Source organism: Natator depressus, chromosome 3, assembly GCF_965152275.1.
Source record: "Natator depressus isolate rNatDep1 chromosome 3, rNatDep2.hap1, whole genome shotgun sequence".
Taxonomy (NCBI): Eukaryota; Metazoa; Chordata; order Testudines; family Cheloniidae; genus Natator; species Natator depressus.
The window spans coordinates 19,895,083-19,911,326 of record NC_134236.1 but is presented as its reverse complement, the minus strand read 5'-3'; the positions used below and the strand labels follow the sequence as shown (position 1 = coordinate 19,911,326).

The 16,244-nt window shown below is 39.4% G+C and overlaps 1 protein-coding gene across 6 annotated transcripts in view; it reads right to left on the bottom strand.

Moving 5' to 3' along the window:
• The window catches only part of ITSN2 (intersectin 2), a 126,518-nt gene that overhangs the window by 32,819 nt on the left and 77,455 nt on the right, over window positions 1–16,244 (bottom strand). For 5 of the 6 annotated variants that reach the window (XM_074947500.1, XM_074947502.1, XM_074947503.1 and 2 more), the window contains 2 exons: window positions 15,277–15,373; window positions 13,966–14,157 (listed from right to left, as the gene is read on the bottom strand). In XM_074947500.1, the coding sequence (XP_074803601.1) occupies window positions 13,966–14,157; window positions 15,277–15,373 (289 nt within the window). Of the gene's footprint in view, window positions 1–6,082; window positions 6,643–13,965; window positions 14,158–15,276; window positions 15,374–16,244 lie in introns of those variants that run through there. The other variant, XM_074947505.1, reaches the window with a different exon arrangement.

Here is a 16,244-nt window from a genome sequence, read left to right as displayed (position 1 = left end):
GGGGAGGTCATATGTCCTCCCCTTTAGCTGGTGCCCCCCCCCAACCCCCCCCGTATGGGGAGGCACCAGTCGTCTATGATACTAACTGCGGTGGTTTTATGGCAACGTAATTTGCACTGGCAAAAGCTTGTGGTATAGACATGCCCTAAGTAGCTGATCTTTGAGCAATGTAATTTTCTGTTATATCCCCTCAAAAAGAGAAGCCAATGACTGTATTGTCTTAGCTCATGCTGCTGTTTGCTTGTAACTACAATTGGTAGTAAAGTCCACGTACTTGCTATGAAACTCAATGGCCAATGGAAGTGTTACTTAGTTACGGTGAGATCAACTTTGGAAGGATAAAAAAAAAGTTAACAGTGAATAAAATGTAGACATAATTTGAAAGATATACTGGATACTTTCAGATGTAAAACACATTTAGAAAGGGAGTTAATGTAATTGGATATTGGATTTAACCTGCATTTAGACTACATGGTCTTCTGGTCAGGGTGTGTCTACTATTGTGTTTATAGAGTGCTTAGTACAATGTGGCTCTGTTCTTGATTGGTCCTTATGCCCTACTCTAATAAACTTAATTAATAATAGATATGGCAGAAGAATCTTTATAAGCTTTGCTTGAGAGTGCTAAATGGAGCAGGAAGTGACAAATTGTTGCATACAAGATAAAAGTTCCAATACATGAATTAAAAATCACATAACTAGTTAGATTTCCAATATTTACCTCAAATTCTGAGGTCTGGGTCAGTTAGCTGCATTAAGACTCAGTGACAATAATTCACCTCTGATGAGCTAATCAGACAGCAGACACTAATTGCTAGACTGACATTCAAAAGATGACAATCTTGATTGGTTGAGAGGTGAGTAATAGCTTTATTCTGGGCTGTAACTTCATCTCCCCTTTGGAAAGTTAATTCATCCTTTTAAAATTCGTAGCCATAATAGATCAACTTATGAAGGAAACAATAAGTAGATACTGATTTCTGTTAATACAAACATTAAGATTTGTCACTGTTCATACTTTGCCTCAGTAAATATCCACCTCACAAATCAGTGAATCTTGAGTCAAGAGAGATCAAAATCTTATTATACTGGAATTTTCTGATGAAGTTTGTTTTACAATGATCAGACCGTTGGGCAGATATCGCATAGCTAGTGCATCCCATAACAGATTAAACAAAGACAAGGACACCAGAGTAAAACAAATTTGAAAGTTTATAAATAGGTTTTAAAACGATTCCTCGTCCTCCAACTATCTCCCTTCCTCAAATGCACTTCTACAAGAAATACTGTCCTCTGCTAACACCACAACTAATCCTGTCTTTAAGACTACACGGTAAGTTTCCCAGTCAAAAAGTCATCTACTCTGCCATAGATCTGACAATTGAAGGAGTAAAAGTATATTTCAAATAACTGAATTTTTGAAGTTGGCAGCAACAATTTCAAAGGGAAGAACGGCACTTTGTAGAGAATAATCCTGCACTTGAATGGAGATGGACTGGATCATATAAGTCTTGCCCATCTCTAACTTTTGATCTATCTCCATATATTTCACCTCTGAGTTTTAAATATGATTGCATATTAACGTTATTTACTTAATGCCAGATGGTCAAAAATTTGTTGTGCTCCTGATGCATATCTGTTTTGCTTAAACAACATTTTCAAAATTCTGGGCAAGTAATTAGATTCACAAGCCATTTTTGAAGCAATTTCAGAGATGTTTGGGTAGGATTAAATGATTTGTTCATCTCCCCAAATTGGATGAAGAGTGAGTGGAACTCTGAATAGTCTGGTAAAGAAAATATTAAAAACAAGAGCATGGGCCACTTCCATCTTGGAAAAAGGCAACAAGACTCAAGCATGTGCGTAAGTGCTTTCCTGAAGGCCTGTTTGCATAGAGCAAACCAATGTGGATAACTTGTTCGCCCCCACAATGAGAGTTACTCAAAGATTAAGATGCTAAATGTGAGTAAAAGGAGCAGAATCCAGCCTTTTATAAATATGCATTTACTGATTCCTTATTTCCAGGTCCACCCTGGCAAAGGAGGACTGCAGGATAGTATGAACAGTTACTTGACTTTCCCTCATCTTAAGCTTTTTGATTTGCTGAGATAGTATACCATTACAATTGTAATTTTAAAAGTTAAGTATGAGCTTGATGTTAATGTAGCATATGAGCCAGAGCCACTGCATCAGAAATTTTATTTTTTCATTTTTCAATCCGTGCTAGCCTGTACTATGCAAATTTCAAATAAGCTTAATCATCCATTGCCACATGATCTAATCATTTGAGTAATGTGAAGTCTCTTGACTACTTGTAACAAGTAAAGTTTACTCACATGAATAAATGTGGGTGGAGGGGGAGAGGGAATCAGGCCCTTAGCAGAAAACTCTGTGGCAATTTTAAATCCAACCCTCTCTGATCAAAACTTTCAATATACTCCCCTACACTTTAAACAGAAGTAGGATAGGATTTAGTTTTCCACATGACAAAAAAAAATTGCTAAGCCATGTCAGCTAATTAAAAGAATTTTTTTACTAGGCTATTTAAACAAAAAACAACACACACAATCTACATCTTTTATGTGTCCCTTTAATAAAATACATTTGCATAGTTATCTTACAGGTTTTTTAAAAACAAAGATGAACAATTTTCTCATGCCAAGCATATCCTGCATTTGCATGATCTTAACGTGTATCCCCAACCATTAATACTACAGCTTGAAAAGAACAACAAAAGATATTTCAAGGCAACACACACCATTATGTAACAGTTTAATAGTTCCATTACATTAAAGTGTCATTATGCGATAGCAGCAGTCAGCACCACCATGGGCAAGGGTCTGTCAGCATTCCTATAACAGACGCCTATTTACAAGAGTTTATAACCTCACTGAAAAAGTCACTCTGAGATCCACTTTGGTGAACAAAGCCTTGGGCTCAGGGTAATTATTCACCCATTGATAGGGGCAATTTCAATTATTATTAGAACGCAGAACTTTTTACAAATGGAACTTCTAGCTTTTTACGCTCCTACAGGTAATAAAAAACTATTGATACTTAGCATTTATACAGTGCTACGTATGCCTTCAAAGTGCTTCACAAGCATTAACTATTCATACATCTGTGCCTGCAACTGGATCTATCCTGGGCTGTGAGAGTGCAGGGGATTGACCTGTCTAGATCTGACTGCAAGATAAGGAACTTAGCTTTGAAAGTAACATTTGCAAACTAGACTCTTACAGAATTTGAGATATCAGCTACTGTGCAGGTACAATAATATTTCTGTTCCTGCCCCTTCTAATTCACTAGAGGAGTCTCCCCAATTCCCATACTACCCTTGTAGGGCTCCACATCATGCCATCCTCCTTTGTGACAGGAGGGACTGGACCCTTTACAACTAATTTTCTTAAATGGCTGGAATGGTGGCTGAACCTACATGTCTCTCCAAGGATGTGCCTGAGAGACTGGGTCAATGTAGTCACCGAGATGCTAACATAGTTGTAAGCATCGAAATTAAACCCACATGAGCAAGGAAATTCACTTTTAAAGCTAAAATCTGTTTAGACTAAGCTGCTCCCATCTATATACCTGTATTGATACAGCAGGGTTCTTTAAAATCTTGCCTTAAAATAAGTATTCTGCACAGCCTCTTCTTATCCGTAATCTAAAATGTGTATTAAAAAAATCCTTCTGTACCATTATGTGACCAGACCACATAGTTATCTGGTGCATCATGTCTAACCTGAAAAATCTGCCTGATGTAGAAGATAAACACTGTGAAGGAGGGACTGTGGCCTTTTCCATTTTTTACAGTGCAGAGCTCATAGATGATGCTTAAATAACACTGCTCTATGAGTGCAGTTTTAGCTGTGTCAATCCCAGGATATTAGAGAGACAAGGTGGAAGAGGTAATATTTTACTGGACCAACTTCTTTCTGTTTGTGAGAGAGATAAGCTTTTGAGCTCTTTCTGGCTGAAAAGATTGTTTCTCTCACCAACAGAAGTTGGTCCAACAAAAGATATTACCTCACCCACCTTGGCTCTCAAATAACACTACAACATTTAATTACAACAGAGAAAGCCCATGCCAGCATGCCTCTGAACTCAGTTCTAGCACCTGTAAATTCAAACTGAATGCAGCTGTTTGTGTTTTAATTGTGAATGCCTATTTCCAGCTATGGGTTTACATGGGTCAAACCATACAGATATAGAATGCTATCCCTAATATTCAACTGCAGCTGTGTATACGTGGGTAAAGCATTATTTATTGCTGAAAAATACCATAATATTATTTCCCAGCACATACTAGACAGGGCATGACTTTATTTATTTATTTACTGCGGTCTTTTAGTAACTTGGCAATCAAGGCAACAATTTTATTGGCTATTAGAGAGTTATATCTGGCCCAAACTCTATGGGTTAATAGTGCCTTGAATTTTGAATTTTTAAAAGCGAATGGGTCCCAAAGACACCCAGATATTGGCCTACAATAAGTGACAAATTGATATGACTGTTGTACCATAGCAGCACATTTCTGCCTGTATTAAACAGATCTGCAAAATCAGAAAATTAAGAGAAGGCAATACAGGGCAATTAGCACATTTTAATAGAAACAGCCTTAGCTAAAAATCTAATTTCAACATGAAAAAGACATTAAGTCAGCTAGAACATTGCTATTTGAGCAATTAATTAGCAGATTCTTTGCCTCTAATTAAAGTTAATTTATTCAAGAACAGAATATTAATTGAGATAAAATACAACTGGAATAAAAATCCATTTATAGTTTGATGTAGGCACCTTACTGTAATTTGTATTGCACAAAATATATATCTCTGACCTAAGGGACACATATACATTACTTGATAAAGTATATTAAATACATAATATTTCACTCCTTTTATAGAACTTTTGGAAGAAGGCTTTTAAATCTCTGCAATTGTATTAACACTTTTTCCGGATAGTACCTCACAACATTCATACATATTGTAAACTTACAGTAGTTTGTAAACAATTTCAGATTGCATAATTCACGTTTGTTATTTCAATCCCAAATTCAGGAAGCAAACTGAATTTAATACTGCATCTACTAGAAATTCTCTTTGTGTTGTATGGATCACAGAACTGTTTTATTATATGAATGGTCTGCCATCAAATAGACCCCTTCATTTTAAAAGCAACTAAAAAATCTATTTACTAGCTTTTTTTCCCTTTTAAAGTAATTTAGGGCTGCTAAAAGATGCAAGATTTATAGCCCTGGAGACTGAAGTCCTGATTTTATCCACATAACAGAGACAGCACGGGCAGTACAAGTTTACCTATAACACTCTGCCCCTCAACACCTGAACTGGAAAAGCTACCTCTGAACCAGGAGAGCGGATGGTTCAGTTTCCAAGCCCATTTAAATCCTTGGCCTTCCTCTTTCAGCTAACAAGCGTGTCTACTAGTGTCTTTTCTGGTGGTGGCATATATTATTGTGGACACTTGTATAGGAGGAACTTGACTGAGACCACCAATTCATTTTGTAATAGGAAGAAGAACAGCTTTCAGATGCCAAAGACTTTCATTCACTATTGACCTGGGCCAGATATGACCTGGTGTCCTAGAGATGAAAGGCTCTCTAGCCAATTATCAGTCTTCAGAACCATTCAGTCCTGTACCAGAACTCTTAATTTAAAAAAAAAAAAAGAAACGAAAATGAGGACAGATTGGTGAGTCTGACAGCACAGAGGCAGCACGGTACCAATTGTAGTAAGATTAGATGATGCTGTTCACCAAAACTGACAAGTGTGTTACAATGGTAACATGTTTGAGGGAAGGTGGTGGCCAAGGGATAGGACACATCCACCCAAAGTAACTTGCAGGCCAGCTCACAAATTATATTAGCCTAGTTTCCCTTTGCCTTGAGAGAAAATGCCCCATAGTGCTACTGTGATGAGATGAGAGAAGAAAATGAAATGAAAGCATCCTCCATTCCACCTCTAAACTCCTCTCCTCACAAAAAGGCCATTTGGAGGCTGGACTGAATCAGACAAAACAGTTCTATGATCTAAAACCTAAACTACATGGCATACTTGTACTCACAGTGGCACTCTGTAATGTAGAAAGGTAGGCCAGGTTTTATTTTTTGGATGAATCATATATGTTGCCAATTTAAAAAGCTCACTGTGTACAGGATTAAACTAAGTCTATCAGATCAGTAATCAGCAAACATTTCAATTCTGCAAAGTATGCACAGGTTATAACATTACAAGAAGACATCTGCCCATATAAAACAGCTCAGCTAACTTGTGCAAATAGTGGGTCTTTGTGTGTCTGAAATCCCACCATGCAAGGGATACCTTGATATGCATGCTAATGATCTATGATTATCAATAAGAAAAGGAAAAAAACACTAGAGGAAACCAGAGTGGACAGCAGTGAAAGCCACACAAAGACCCACTATCCTTTCTGGTTTTACAAATTAATTGTAACAGTAGATTATAAAACACAAAAAACTAATTCTCGTGTGGATCTAACATTCAAACGAAGCAAATGGATTGTGTCAGATATTTGAGCAGGGCTGTCCACCCTGCCTCCACGCTATAGTCAAACTTGGATAGTGGGTCTCTGAGGTGCTTTCACACTGGAAGACAACATTGGGTCCTAAAAAAAAAAATGAAGGATAAAATGAACACAAACACAAATCTGAAGAGTGAAACATGAGTACTAAGGACAAAAGAAGACAGAACAACACTGAAAGGTTAGAAAGGAATGACTAACATTCAACTTTCCTAAAATAAAACATCATACCTTTCTATTCTTTCAATTCTATATTTTGTAAGCATACACAAGCAATTATTTGTGCCTAAAAATAATTTTAACATCAACCAACCATCGCAGATGCTCACCAATACACTGCAGCTAATTCATTCACAAAAAACCCCAAAAACCCTTTCTCATGAAAGATTTAAAGGTGTATTACTAATTAAGATATGTGGACCTAAAGCACAATGGGTGAAATCCGAGCTTCAATGAAGTCTATGGCAAAACTCCCACTGACTTCAAGGAAGCCAGGATTTCACCTACAAGATTAATAGCAAGAAATTACTGCTCCACTTTCTACATGCTTTGGAAAATACTTGCTCAGATTAAGACATGGTTACAAATAAAATTAACTTGCTGATTCTGGTCAGTGGCCCATGTGAAATGAAACTTGGTTGCCTGCTGAATATATGTTCATGTCACAGAAAGTACCGTTTCAATCTGCACAATTGTTGGAAGTCTCATTTTAGAAGCCAAGGACTTCATGGGCATAAACCATGTACTACTCTCACTCCCAGTTGATATGTTAAGATTCCATGGGAAAATTATGAATTATTTATTGTAAGAATAATACACACAAGCATGCCATTAAATATTATCATAAACAAAGGGTTGTAATACTCCTTTAATCGTATCTATATATACACATATTTTAACTACATACTGAAAATTTTCTTTACTGAAAGAAGATTCACTCTTCACCTAATCTAGGTCAATGTTGTGCAAATATTAGGATGAGGGCTATTAAAATATCGTCACAACACAAGGAACTCCTCTACCACCACCACAATTGCTCTCAACTTGGCTCTTAAACATTTAATTCTGCAGGTCACTAAGAATGGATTGGGTTAGTAATGGTGGCCCATGGACCACAGTCTCAAATGAGGGAGATAATATACTAGGATCTTCACCTGCTGCTGTAAAATGTCCTTTGTGTGTGTCAGATTTGTTTTCCCACTTTCAAATACCATCACTTTCCACTGACTATAACAGACACCAGGAGAAAAATGAAAGGAAACATGCAGGTTACAATACTTAAGCTGGCAATTCAATTCCTAAATTTGTCTTTAACATATATACTAGACTTCTCAAGCTGTGTTCACTTCTTTGAGGTTTTAATTTCCAAACAGGTCCTGGGCACAATGCATCAAACAAATTCTGTGGGAAGACTCTCCCACTGATTTCTACAGCACACTTATGCTAGTTTCTGCAGCCAATTTAAATAAGCACAAGAAGCTTATTTTAAAGAAAACCAATTATGCAGTTGGTAAATTATATATATTTTAAAATGTTGTTGTGATTTTCTTAATTTTTAATTCTCCCTCAGTATTCTTCTTCCAATCACACACTACAGGCATCAGGGGGTTGATGTAAAATTCCCCTTCTTTGTACAGCTCTATGCAATTTTTATATAATTGAAATATAACACTAACGTGAAAAAAAATAGCTGGATTTTCAAAATGAGGTTTCCACATATGCCTCCTTGTGTGTGTGTGCACTTAAGTTACACATGCAATACCTGATGTACGCAGGCATATTTGGTAGGTGCACACAGAGCAAGTTAGATGCTGAGCTGACCATGTGTAAACATATGATTTGCAATCACATCAGGAATGTGTATGCTTAAGTTTAGACATATGATTCTTGACACCAGGGACTGAAATCTGGGTCTTTGCAGACAACCACTCAACACAGAAAAAAATAAAGAGCACATCCTAAGCAGGAATTTAGAAGAAGTTTTACGTCTCCTCAAGCCTTACTTCCTGTTTCCCTTTCCCTTCCCACTTCACTTGGTTCTTTTTCGGACATTAGCACAATGTTCGGTCTATTTCCTTATGCTATCCAAGCAGGGAGTGTTCTTGTGACTATTGCCCTGCCTGGACATTTTGCAACATCAAATTGGGGAAGAATTCCGAGATTGAAAGTAAACTCCCTAGTCATGGAGCATATGGATTTATGGATAAGGCTACGTTTTAGGCACAGGTATTTTTAGTAATAGGTCACAGGCAGTAAACTAAAATTCACAGCCCATGATCTGTCTATGACTTCTACTATACACCCCTGACTAAATCTTGGGGGGGGGGGGGGCAGCCCAGGGGTGCCGCAGGTGCTTGGGGGGGTGGTACCTCTGCTGGTATTGGGGGGGAGGGTTGGCAAGTCCAACAGGCTCCCTACCTGGCTCTGCACCTCCCTGGAAGTGGCAAGATCCCCCTCACTCAGGTGCAAGCATGGCCAGGCATCTCTGTGCACTGCCTCCACCCAGAGTGCTGGCTTCGCAGCTCCCATTGGTCGGGAACTGCGGCCAATGGGAGCTGCGGGGGTGGTGTTTGCAGGCAGAGGCAATGCGCAGTGCTGTCTGGCCACGCCTATGCCTAGGAGCTGAGCGAGGGGGATTTCATCGCTTCTGGGAAGCCCTCCAGGTAAGCGCCGCCCAGAGTCCATCTCACCCCATCCCGTGCTCCAACTCCCTGCCCCTTTCCACACCCAAACTCCTGCTGCTGCTCTTAGGGAAGTGGGGCGCAGTAGCCTGAGACTGCCCGAGCAGCAGCTGGTGCGACTGGCACAGGGGCTGCCTGAGCTGCCACCAGGCCAGATACACTGGCCACTAAAAGAAGTCATGGAAAGTTACGGAATCCGTGACCTCCGTGACAAACTCGCAACCTTAATAATGGATGATGTAGTACAACTACACTTATGTCCACAAAAGTGAGAGCTTATAGTAAATATGATGCTATAACATTAATATTTGTTAAATTTGCCCCTTCATGCTTCCTACAAAAAATCCCATTGAAGTTCCACTTCCTTCACATATTCCACTGAAAAATTTCATGCATTTTCCCCTCCTACAAAGTTGGCTATGTTGTGTGGTATATAAGGTCCAGCAAGTGGCTGGTACCCAACTCAGCTGAAACACATGAAATCACTTGAGCAGCAAAAGACTTTGGCTGTAATTTCTGAACATGTACTTCATTCACTTACAGGATTAAGTTCCTGAACCTCAAAACATCAACAGGATTGCTTCTTAAATCAGAGACTTCTTGATAGAGACAACTGGAATAACCAAGCACTAGTGAAAGTGTACATAGCTGATGGTTGCTGACTGCTATTGGTAGGCCCTCTCTCATTCACACACTTGCAAAAGAAATTTTGTCCACAACTGGCAATTGTTTCTGTGGGGGATGCTGGTACTCAAGATCCACATTTGGGAGGAAGCCAACTTAGCGACATGGCAATGAGTAAATAAGAACTGCTTATGTGTCTAATTATGACCCAATTTCAGGACTACTTTTGTTGGAATTAATAACATGCATAAAGATCTTGCACCTACTTCTCATGCTTCATCTACATGAATCCCAGTACTTTAAATACACCTCTCCCTCCTAAACCCATACACCCCACTATGCCACCACTGCAGGACAGCCTCCACTGGAATGAAATACAGGAACTGTTGAATAGTACATATCAACACAAAAACACACTGCAGAGAATGGGAAGTAAAGATCAGTTCATAGCTGAAAGGGACATGGAATTCAGGTAAGTCAAAAGCATTTATCTAAACTGAAACATAATCGGGACACTTGGGCTAACATTTCTATCCTTTTGGGATATTCCTCGGAATTTTTAATGGTCACAAGTGGTCAGAACTCTGGTTTTACAAATGCCCCAAAGTAATTTAGCAATTAGGTGGGATTCTGTCTGTATCCAAACAAAAAACTCTCAAAGCACCAGGTTAATGCCGAACCTGTATCTATTTAAATCAGTTTATACTATGTGCTATTAAGATATAGATCCATTCTGAATTCTGAATGCTTTTTCTATGCTGGCACAACTACAAATGGTAGCGCTTGCAACCTCAGAAGGGAAAGGTGAGGTATTTTCAGTAGTGATAAGGAGGTGTTAGTATTGTTATACAAGGCACTGGTGAGACCTCATCTGGAATACTGTGTGCAGTTCTGGTCTCCCATGATTAAGGAGGACGAATTCAAACCGGAACAGGTACAGAGAAGGGCTACTAGGATGATCCGAGGAATGGAAAACCTGTCTTATGAAAGGACACTCAAGGGGCTTGGCTTGTTTAGCCTAACCAAAAGACGGCTGAGGGGAGATATGATTGCTCTCTATAAATATATCAGAGGGATAAATACCAGAGAGGGAGAGGAATTATTTAAACTCAGTACCAATGTGACACAAGAACAAATGGATATAAACTAGCCATCAGGAAGTTTAGACTTGAAATTAGACAAAGGAGGAACCAAAAGGAGGAACCATCAGAGGAGTGAAATTCTGGAACAGCCTTCCAAGGGAAGCAGTGGGGGCAAAAGACCTATCTGGCTTCAAGATTAAACTTGATAAGTTTATGGAGGGGATGGGTATGATGGGATAACATGATTTTTGGCAATTAATTGATCTTCAACTATTCATGGTAAATAGGCCCAATGGCCTGTGGTGGGATGTTAGATGGGGTGGGATCTGAGTTACTACAGAGAATTCTTTCCTGGGTATCTGGCTGGTGAATCTTGCCCACATGCTCAGGGGTCAGCTGATCACCATATTTGCTGTTGGGAAGGAATTTTCCTCCAGAGCAGATTGGAAGAGGCCCTGGGGGTTTTTCGCCTTCCTCTGTAGCATGGGGCACGGGTCACTTGCTGGAGGATTCTCTGCACCCTGAAGTCTTTAAACCATGATTTGAGTACTTCAATAGCTCAGACATAGGTGAGAGGTTTATTGCAAGAGTGGGTGGGTGAGATTCTGTGGCCTGCATTCTGCAGGAGGTCAGACTAGATTATCATAATGGTCCCTTCTGACCTTAATATCTATGAGTCTATGAGAAAGTTTACTTTACTTTTGCCATTTTACAGCAACACCTGCTGCCCGATCAAGAGAAGAATGGAATTAACTGAAGAGCTAGGGCCTGGTATGTAAAAGAGAAATTAAAAGTTGTCACGCAGGACCTCCTGGTGCCAACTAGCAGGTGGCCCGGGGGGCTGCACAGAGTTTTACAGAGATCCTCTTGGTCAGATATCTGCATAATAGATCTCCAAAGGGTGGTATGCAAAGTCACTACCAAGAGCCAGTAGCCCACTGGTCATCATAATCATTCCAAAACGTATATACAGATAACATTTAAGGAGTTCGGTATCTATATGGGAAATTATGTTCTTAAGGTCCTGGAATTAAGGCAGATCACCAAGAGGTGGCATACTTCAGAAATGTTCCTTTCAGGCAGGAGGCAGCAGATACCTGTCCCACTGTCTTGTCATTTGCGTATTGTTTGCCTCACGCTGTAGGCCTATTTGCATACTGCACAAAAGGAAAAAGAAGAGATTGCAAAATCTACAAGCGAGGAAATTCACAGCATGAAACAAACAGCTTGGGGTGTCCTGTTTATGACTAACGACAAGGGATTGTAAGGATATATCTGGGGGCACAAGGAAACAAACAAGGTCCTTTGCCTAGGAGGCAAGCTGACAGAGTGTCTGTCTCATGAAAGGTTTCAGAGTAGCAGCCGTGTTAGTCTGTATTTGCAAAAAGAAAAGGAGTACTTGTGGCACCTTAGAGACTAACAAATTTATCTGAGCATAAGCTTTCGTGAGCCACAGCTCACTTCATCGGATGCATTCAGTGGAAAATACAGTGGGGAGATTTATATACACAGAGAACATGAAACAATGGGTGTTATCATACACACTGTAAGGGGAGTGATCACTTAAGATGAGCTAATACTGTGGGTGCGGGGGGACGACGGACGACGACCCACAGCCCATTCTGCCTGTAAATGCAGCAAGGATTTTGGCTGAGCAATACTCTACAAGACATGATAGTATCTTGTTAATTAAGTCTAGGCTCTAAATGCACATTATGATTTTGTTTTACATATAACCATTTATTTTCAATACTTCTAGTTGCTATTACTTGAATCTTTATGCTTTGTTAAATACACTTAGATATGTTTATAGTGAAATCAAGTATAAGTGCTATGTGTTCAGTGGAGCAGTAATCTTGAGGGGGAACTGGTGAGCTGGGGTTTGCCGTTTCCTCGGAAGCAATGAGTTTGTGAACACTGAGTGTCCAGTAGACCAGGACCTGCCCATTCCTGGGAGATACTTGGAAGGCTTGACGGTTGGGACTATAACAATAGCTAACTGGCAGAGAAACAGCAGAGCCTGCAAGATGTAGAGGGAGTGCTTGTGTTGCCCATGGCTAGTCGAGCTGGTGAGCTGACCCCCCAACAGACACAGGCAAGACTTCCTCACGCTAAGGGCAGTGATAGTAAAGTACCCCGGGAAGCGTCACAAAGCCATTAAGGTTTGTCCCAAGCCATTAATGCCTTGGGTTCAGATGACAAAACTGATTTTATCATGCTGTCCCTGACCCAAGATGAAAGGCTGAGGGAGTGAAAACTGTAGTGACCTAGCACTGGAATGAGAGGCCAAAGACAGAACTTTCACAGTGCTTGTATGTTAGAAAGAGAACGTAACATGTATCCTTCACATTAACTACACAAATTTGTACTAGAATTTAGTCTCCAGCTTGCCCCCAGATAATCCACATTTGTTGATCTTGAGGACGTGCTGCAAAGCCCATCTCTTTCTCAGGATTTTGAAGAAGCAAGGATGATTTGAGGGTTGGGATAGATATATTGTAAGCTGGGATTCACTGGTTAGGGTGGGGATCTTTTTCTTTCCTTTTTATAGTTTGGGGAAACTGCTGTGCTTATGTTTATTTTTTTAAGTTGGTATGTACTTTTAATGTATTCCAAAGCTGCCTAAAGTCTTATGATAAGTGTTTTTCATATTTTGTAGAAATCCAAAGAAAGAAAAATAATAAAATACAGTAGAACAAGTACATCTGCACTGACTGAGAGACTCATTGCTAATTAAAAAATACTGTGAACAATTCAAAAGCAAGGTTAATACATCACAGGTGTAATGTTTATTTAGGGGCCTCACAGCAGCACTGCTGCTACTAAACCTTGGCTGAAAAAATGGAGTGACAATATTTTAGTGTAGATTTGTCAAGTGGAAGAGTGAAGTTCTGATGTACTTACACACGCTTAGAAGTCATACGGCTCCTAGTTCTAAGCACAAAATAGTTCTAAACACAATAATTGAATGTTAAATCTTAGAAATGCAATGCAAAATTCTTTCAAAAATTATTTCTTACACTGTTGGCTTGGATCAGAGTCTGTGGTCATCTTCACATAGTTTGAAGGAAAGAGACCTGTCACACCACTGATTTCTCCTTGCCACCAATCTGCATCATCTTTGCTCAGTACATTAATGATCTGCCCCTTGGAGAAAGTGAGCTCATCTTCATTGTTTGCCGCATAATCATACATTGCTATTACTTGACATACTAGGAAGAAAAAGAATATTCACAACAAGGGTTAGCACAACTTCTAGTATAAGGTAAGTCAGAGTTAAGACTGCATAAAGCCCACAGAAAATATCTATGAGACTAAAACCATTTTCAAGGACAAACCAAAAAAATCAACCCCAGAAGATTTTATCTTGACGTGGGAGTACAGTTTGACAGCCCTGTCTTCCCCTTTTATTAATAATGTGGTCAGCGATAGATTAAATTAACTTTGGTCAGTTTTTCTCTCTAGTTCCCAACTTTACAATTCCATCTACTTGGGTAGTTAGATGGTTCCCATAACCATAGGATCTGTTCACCTTCCAAATATTCAAACATAAAAATAAGTGAAACATCTTTCTCCCCCTTTCTGCCCAGCCTGTCAGAGAAACAGATTAATTATTTTATAGTGGATATTTGTGTGTGAGAAAAAGGTCTGTGTGTACAAAGAATGTATAAAAAACTAAGCCTCAGAGAGAGGTTTCGATCATGGATGCCTGTGGAACTCTTGTACAAACACAGCAGAAGGTAGGGTATTTGCAGACTTTGAGGAAGTGGAACCAGGGAAAGCTGTTCTCATCAAGACCTACACAGCCAATCAAAAATCCATGTGGAGTCAAGTCTACATCTGCCCACCCTTAGAAGCAGCATAGCACACAGTTGTAGGGGTATTGTCAACAACAGTCAAGGCTACATCTGCCCACCCTTAGAAGCAGCATAGCACACAGTTGTAGGGGTATTGTCAATAACAGCAAAGTTCCCAGAAGTCTTGCTGCCATGTGTAAGCATGTGTGAACAGAACAGTACAGAAACAAAGGGTGTACTCTCAGTGCAATAAGCCATAACAGAAGATGGCACATTCCAGGACAGGAGCCACAGACAGCACTGTTTTTTGATGAAAAAGTTGTTTGACAGACTGTATGTTCCTTGGGACAGAGACTGTCCTCTCCTGTGTTTGTTCAGAGCCTGGTACAATGGTCCCCAATACTGACTGCATCACAAGGGTAATAGGTGGCAATTAATCAGACTATTACACTATACACTGACTGTTACTTAGTGTAAAGGAAAGAATTACATACAATTATTCCAAGTTTAATATAAATGAGATTATTTTCCTACCTGAGAGAGCAGCAGGAGTAGTTCTCTCACTGCTTGGACCTAACAATTTAACATGATTGGCAGGAAACCATCCTTTCTGCCTCTTTTTCCCTCTTGCCTATAAAAAAATATGTTTTAGAATTAAATAGACAACTGACCAGTGGATTGTAATGAGCACCCCACCCACACAGCTTCTCAACTAAGAGTCACAAAAAACCTGCCTACAAAGTTATTAAGCACTGAATGGATCTACAAGACAAAATTTGGTTTACATTTACTACTAAAAGCATATTTGAGTATGGCTACACTGTAATTTGCTCAACTGAGTGAGTGGAAAGTTCACAGTCAAGATTTTCAAAAGTGATTAGTAATTTTGGATGCTCCACTTGAGACAGCTTACAGGCCTAATTTTCAAAAAGTGCTGAGCACTTACCTCTGAAAGTAGAGCCCCTATAAAGTGTCTCAGATTGGGCACTCAAAAATGGAGGCATCCGATGTCACTAGCCACTTTTGAAAATCTTGGCCTATGAATTTAGCACCACTTTCTATCAGATAAGACAGAGTGATTGTTATCTAAAAAGAAAGCTTGTATAGTGGATTCTTGACTTTTTTTTTACCTTCACTTTTTCTGTAAAAAACAGAAAGGTTAGAGTATGAGCAGAAAATCTCAGAGGTAATATGCCTACATCTTGACAGCTTTTCTCACAACATGTTGTAAGTGTGTACAAGCAATGCTATTGTAATACAAAATATGGAAAAATATTCAGTTACTGCAATAAAATATGAAATTCAACCAAGCAAGGCCTGACAACTGGCCATCTCAGTTTTCATCTCCTTTCCTCCTCCCTCTGGGGTTCCATCCTGAAACACAGCCAAAACTCCTTTTCTAATAAAATGCAAACTACTACTAATTTCCTATATATTTCCTTGCACAGATTATATATTATCTCTTCCATTGCCAATAGCTCCCAAGACCTGTAAAAATGATG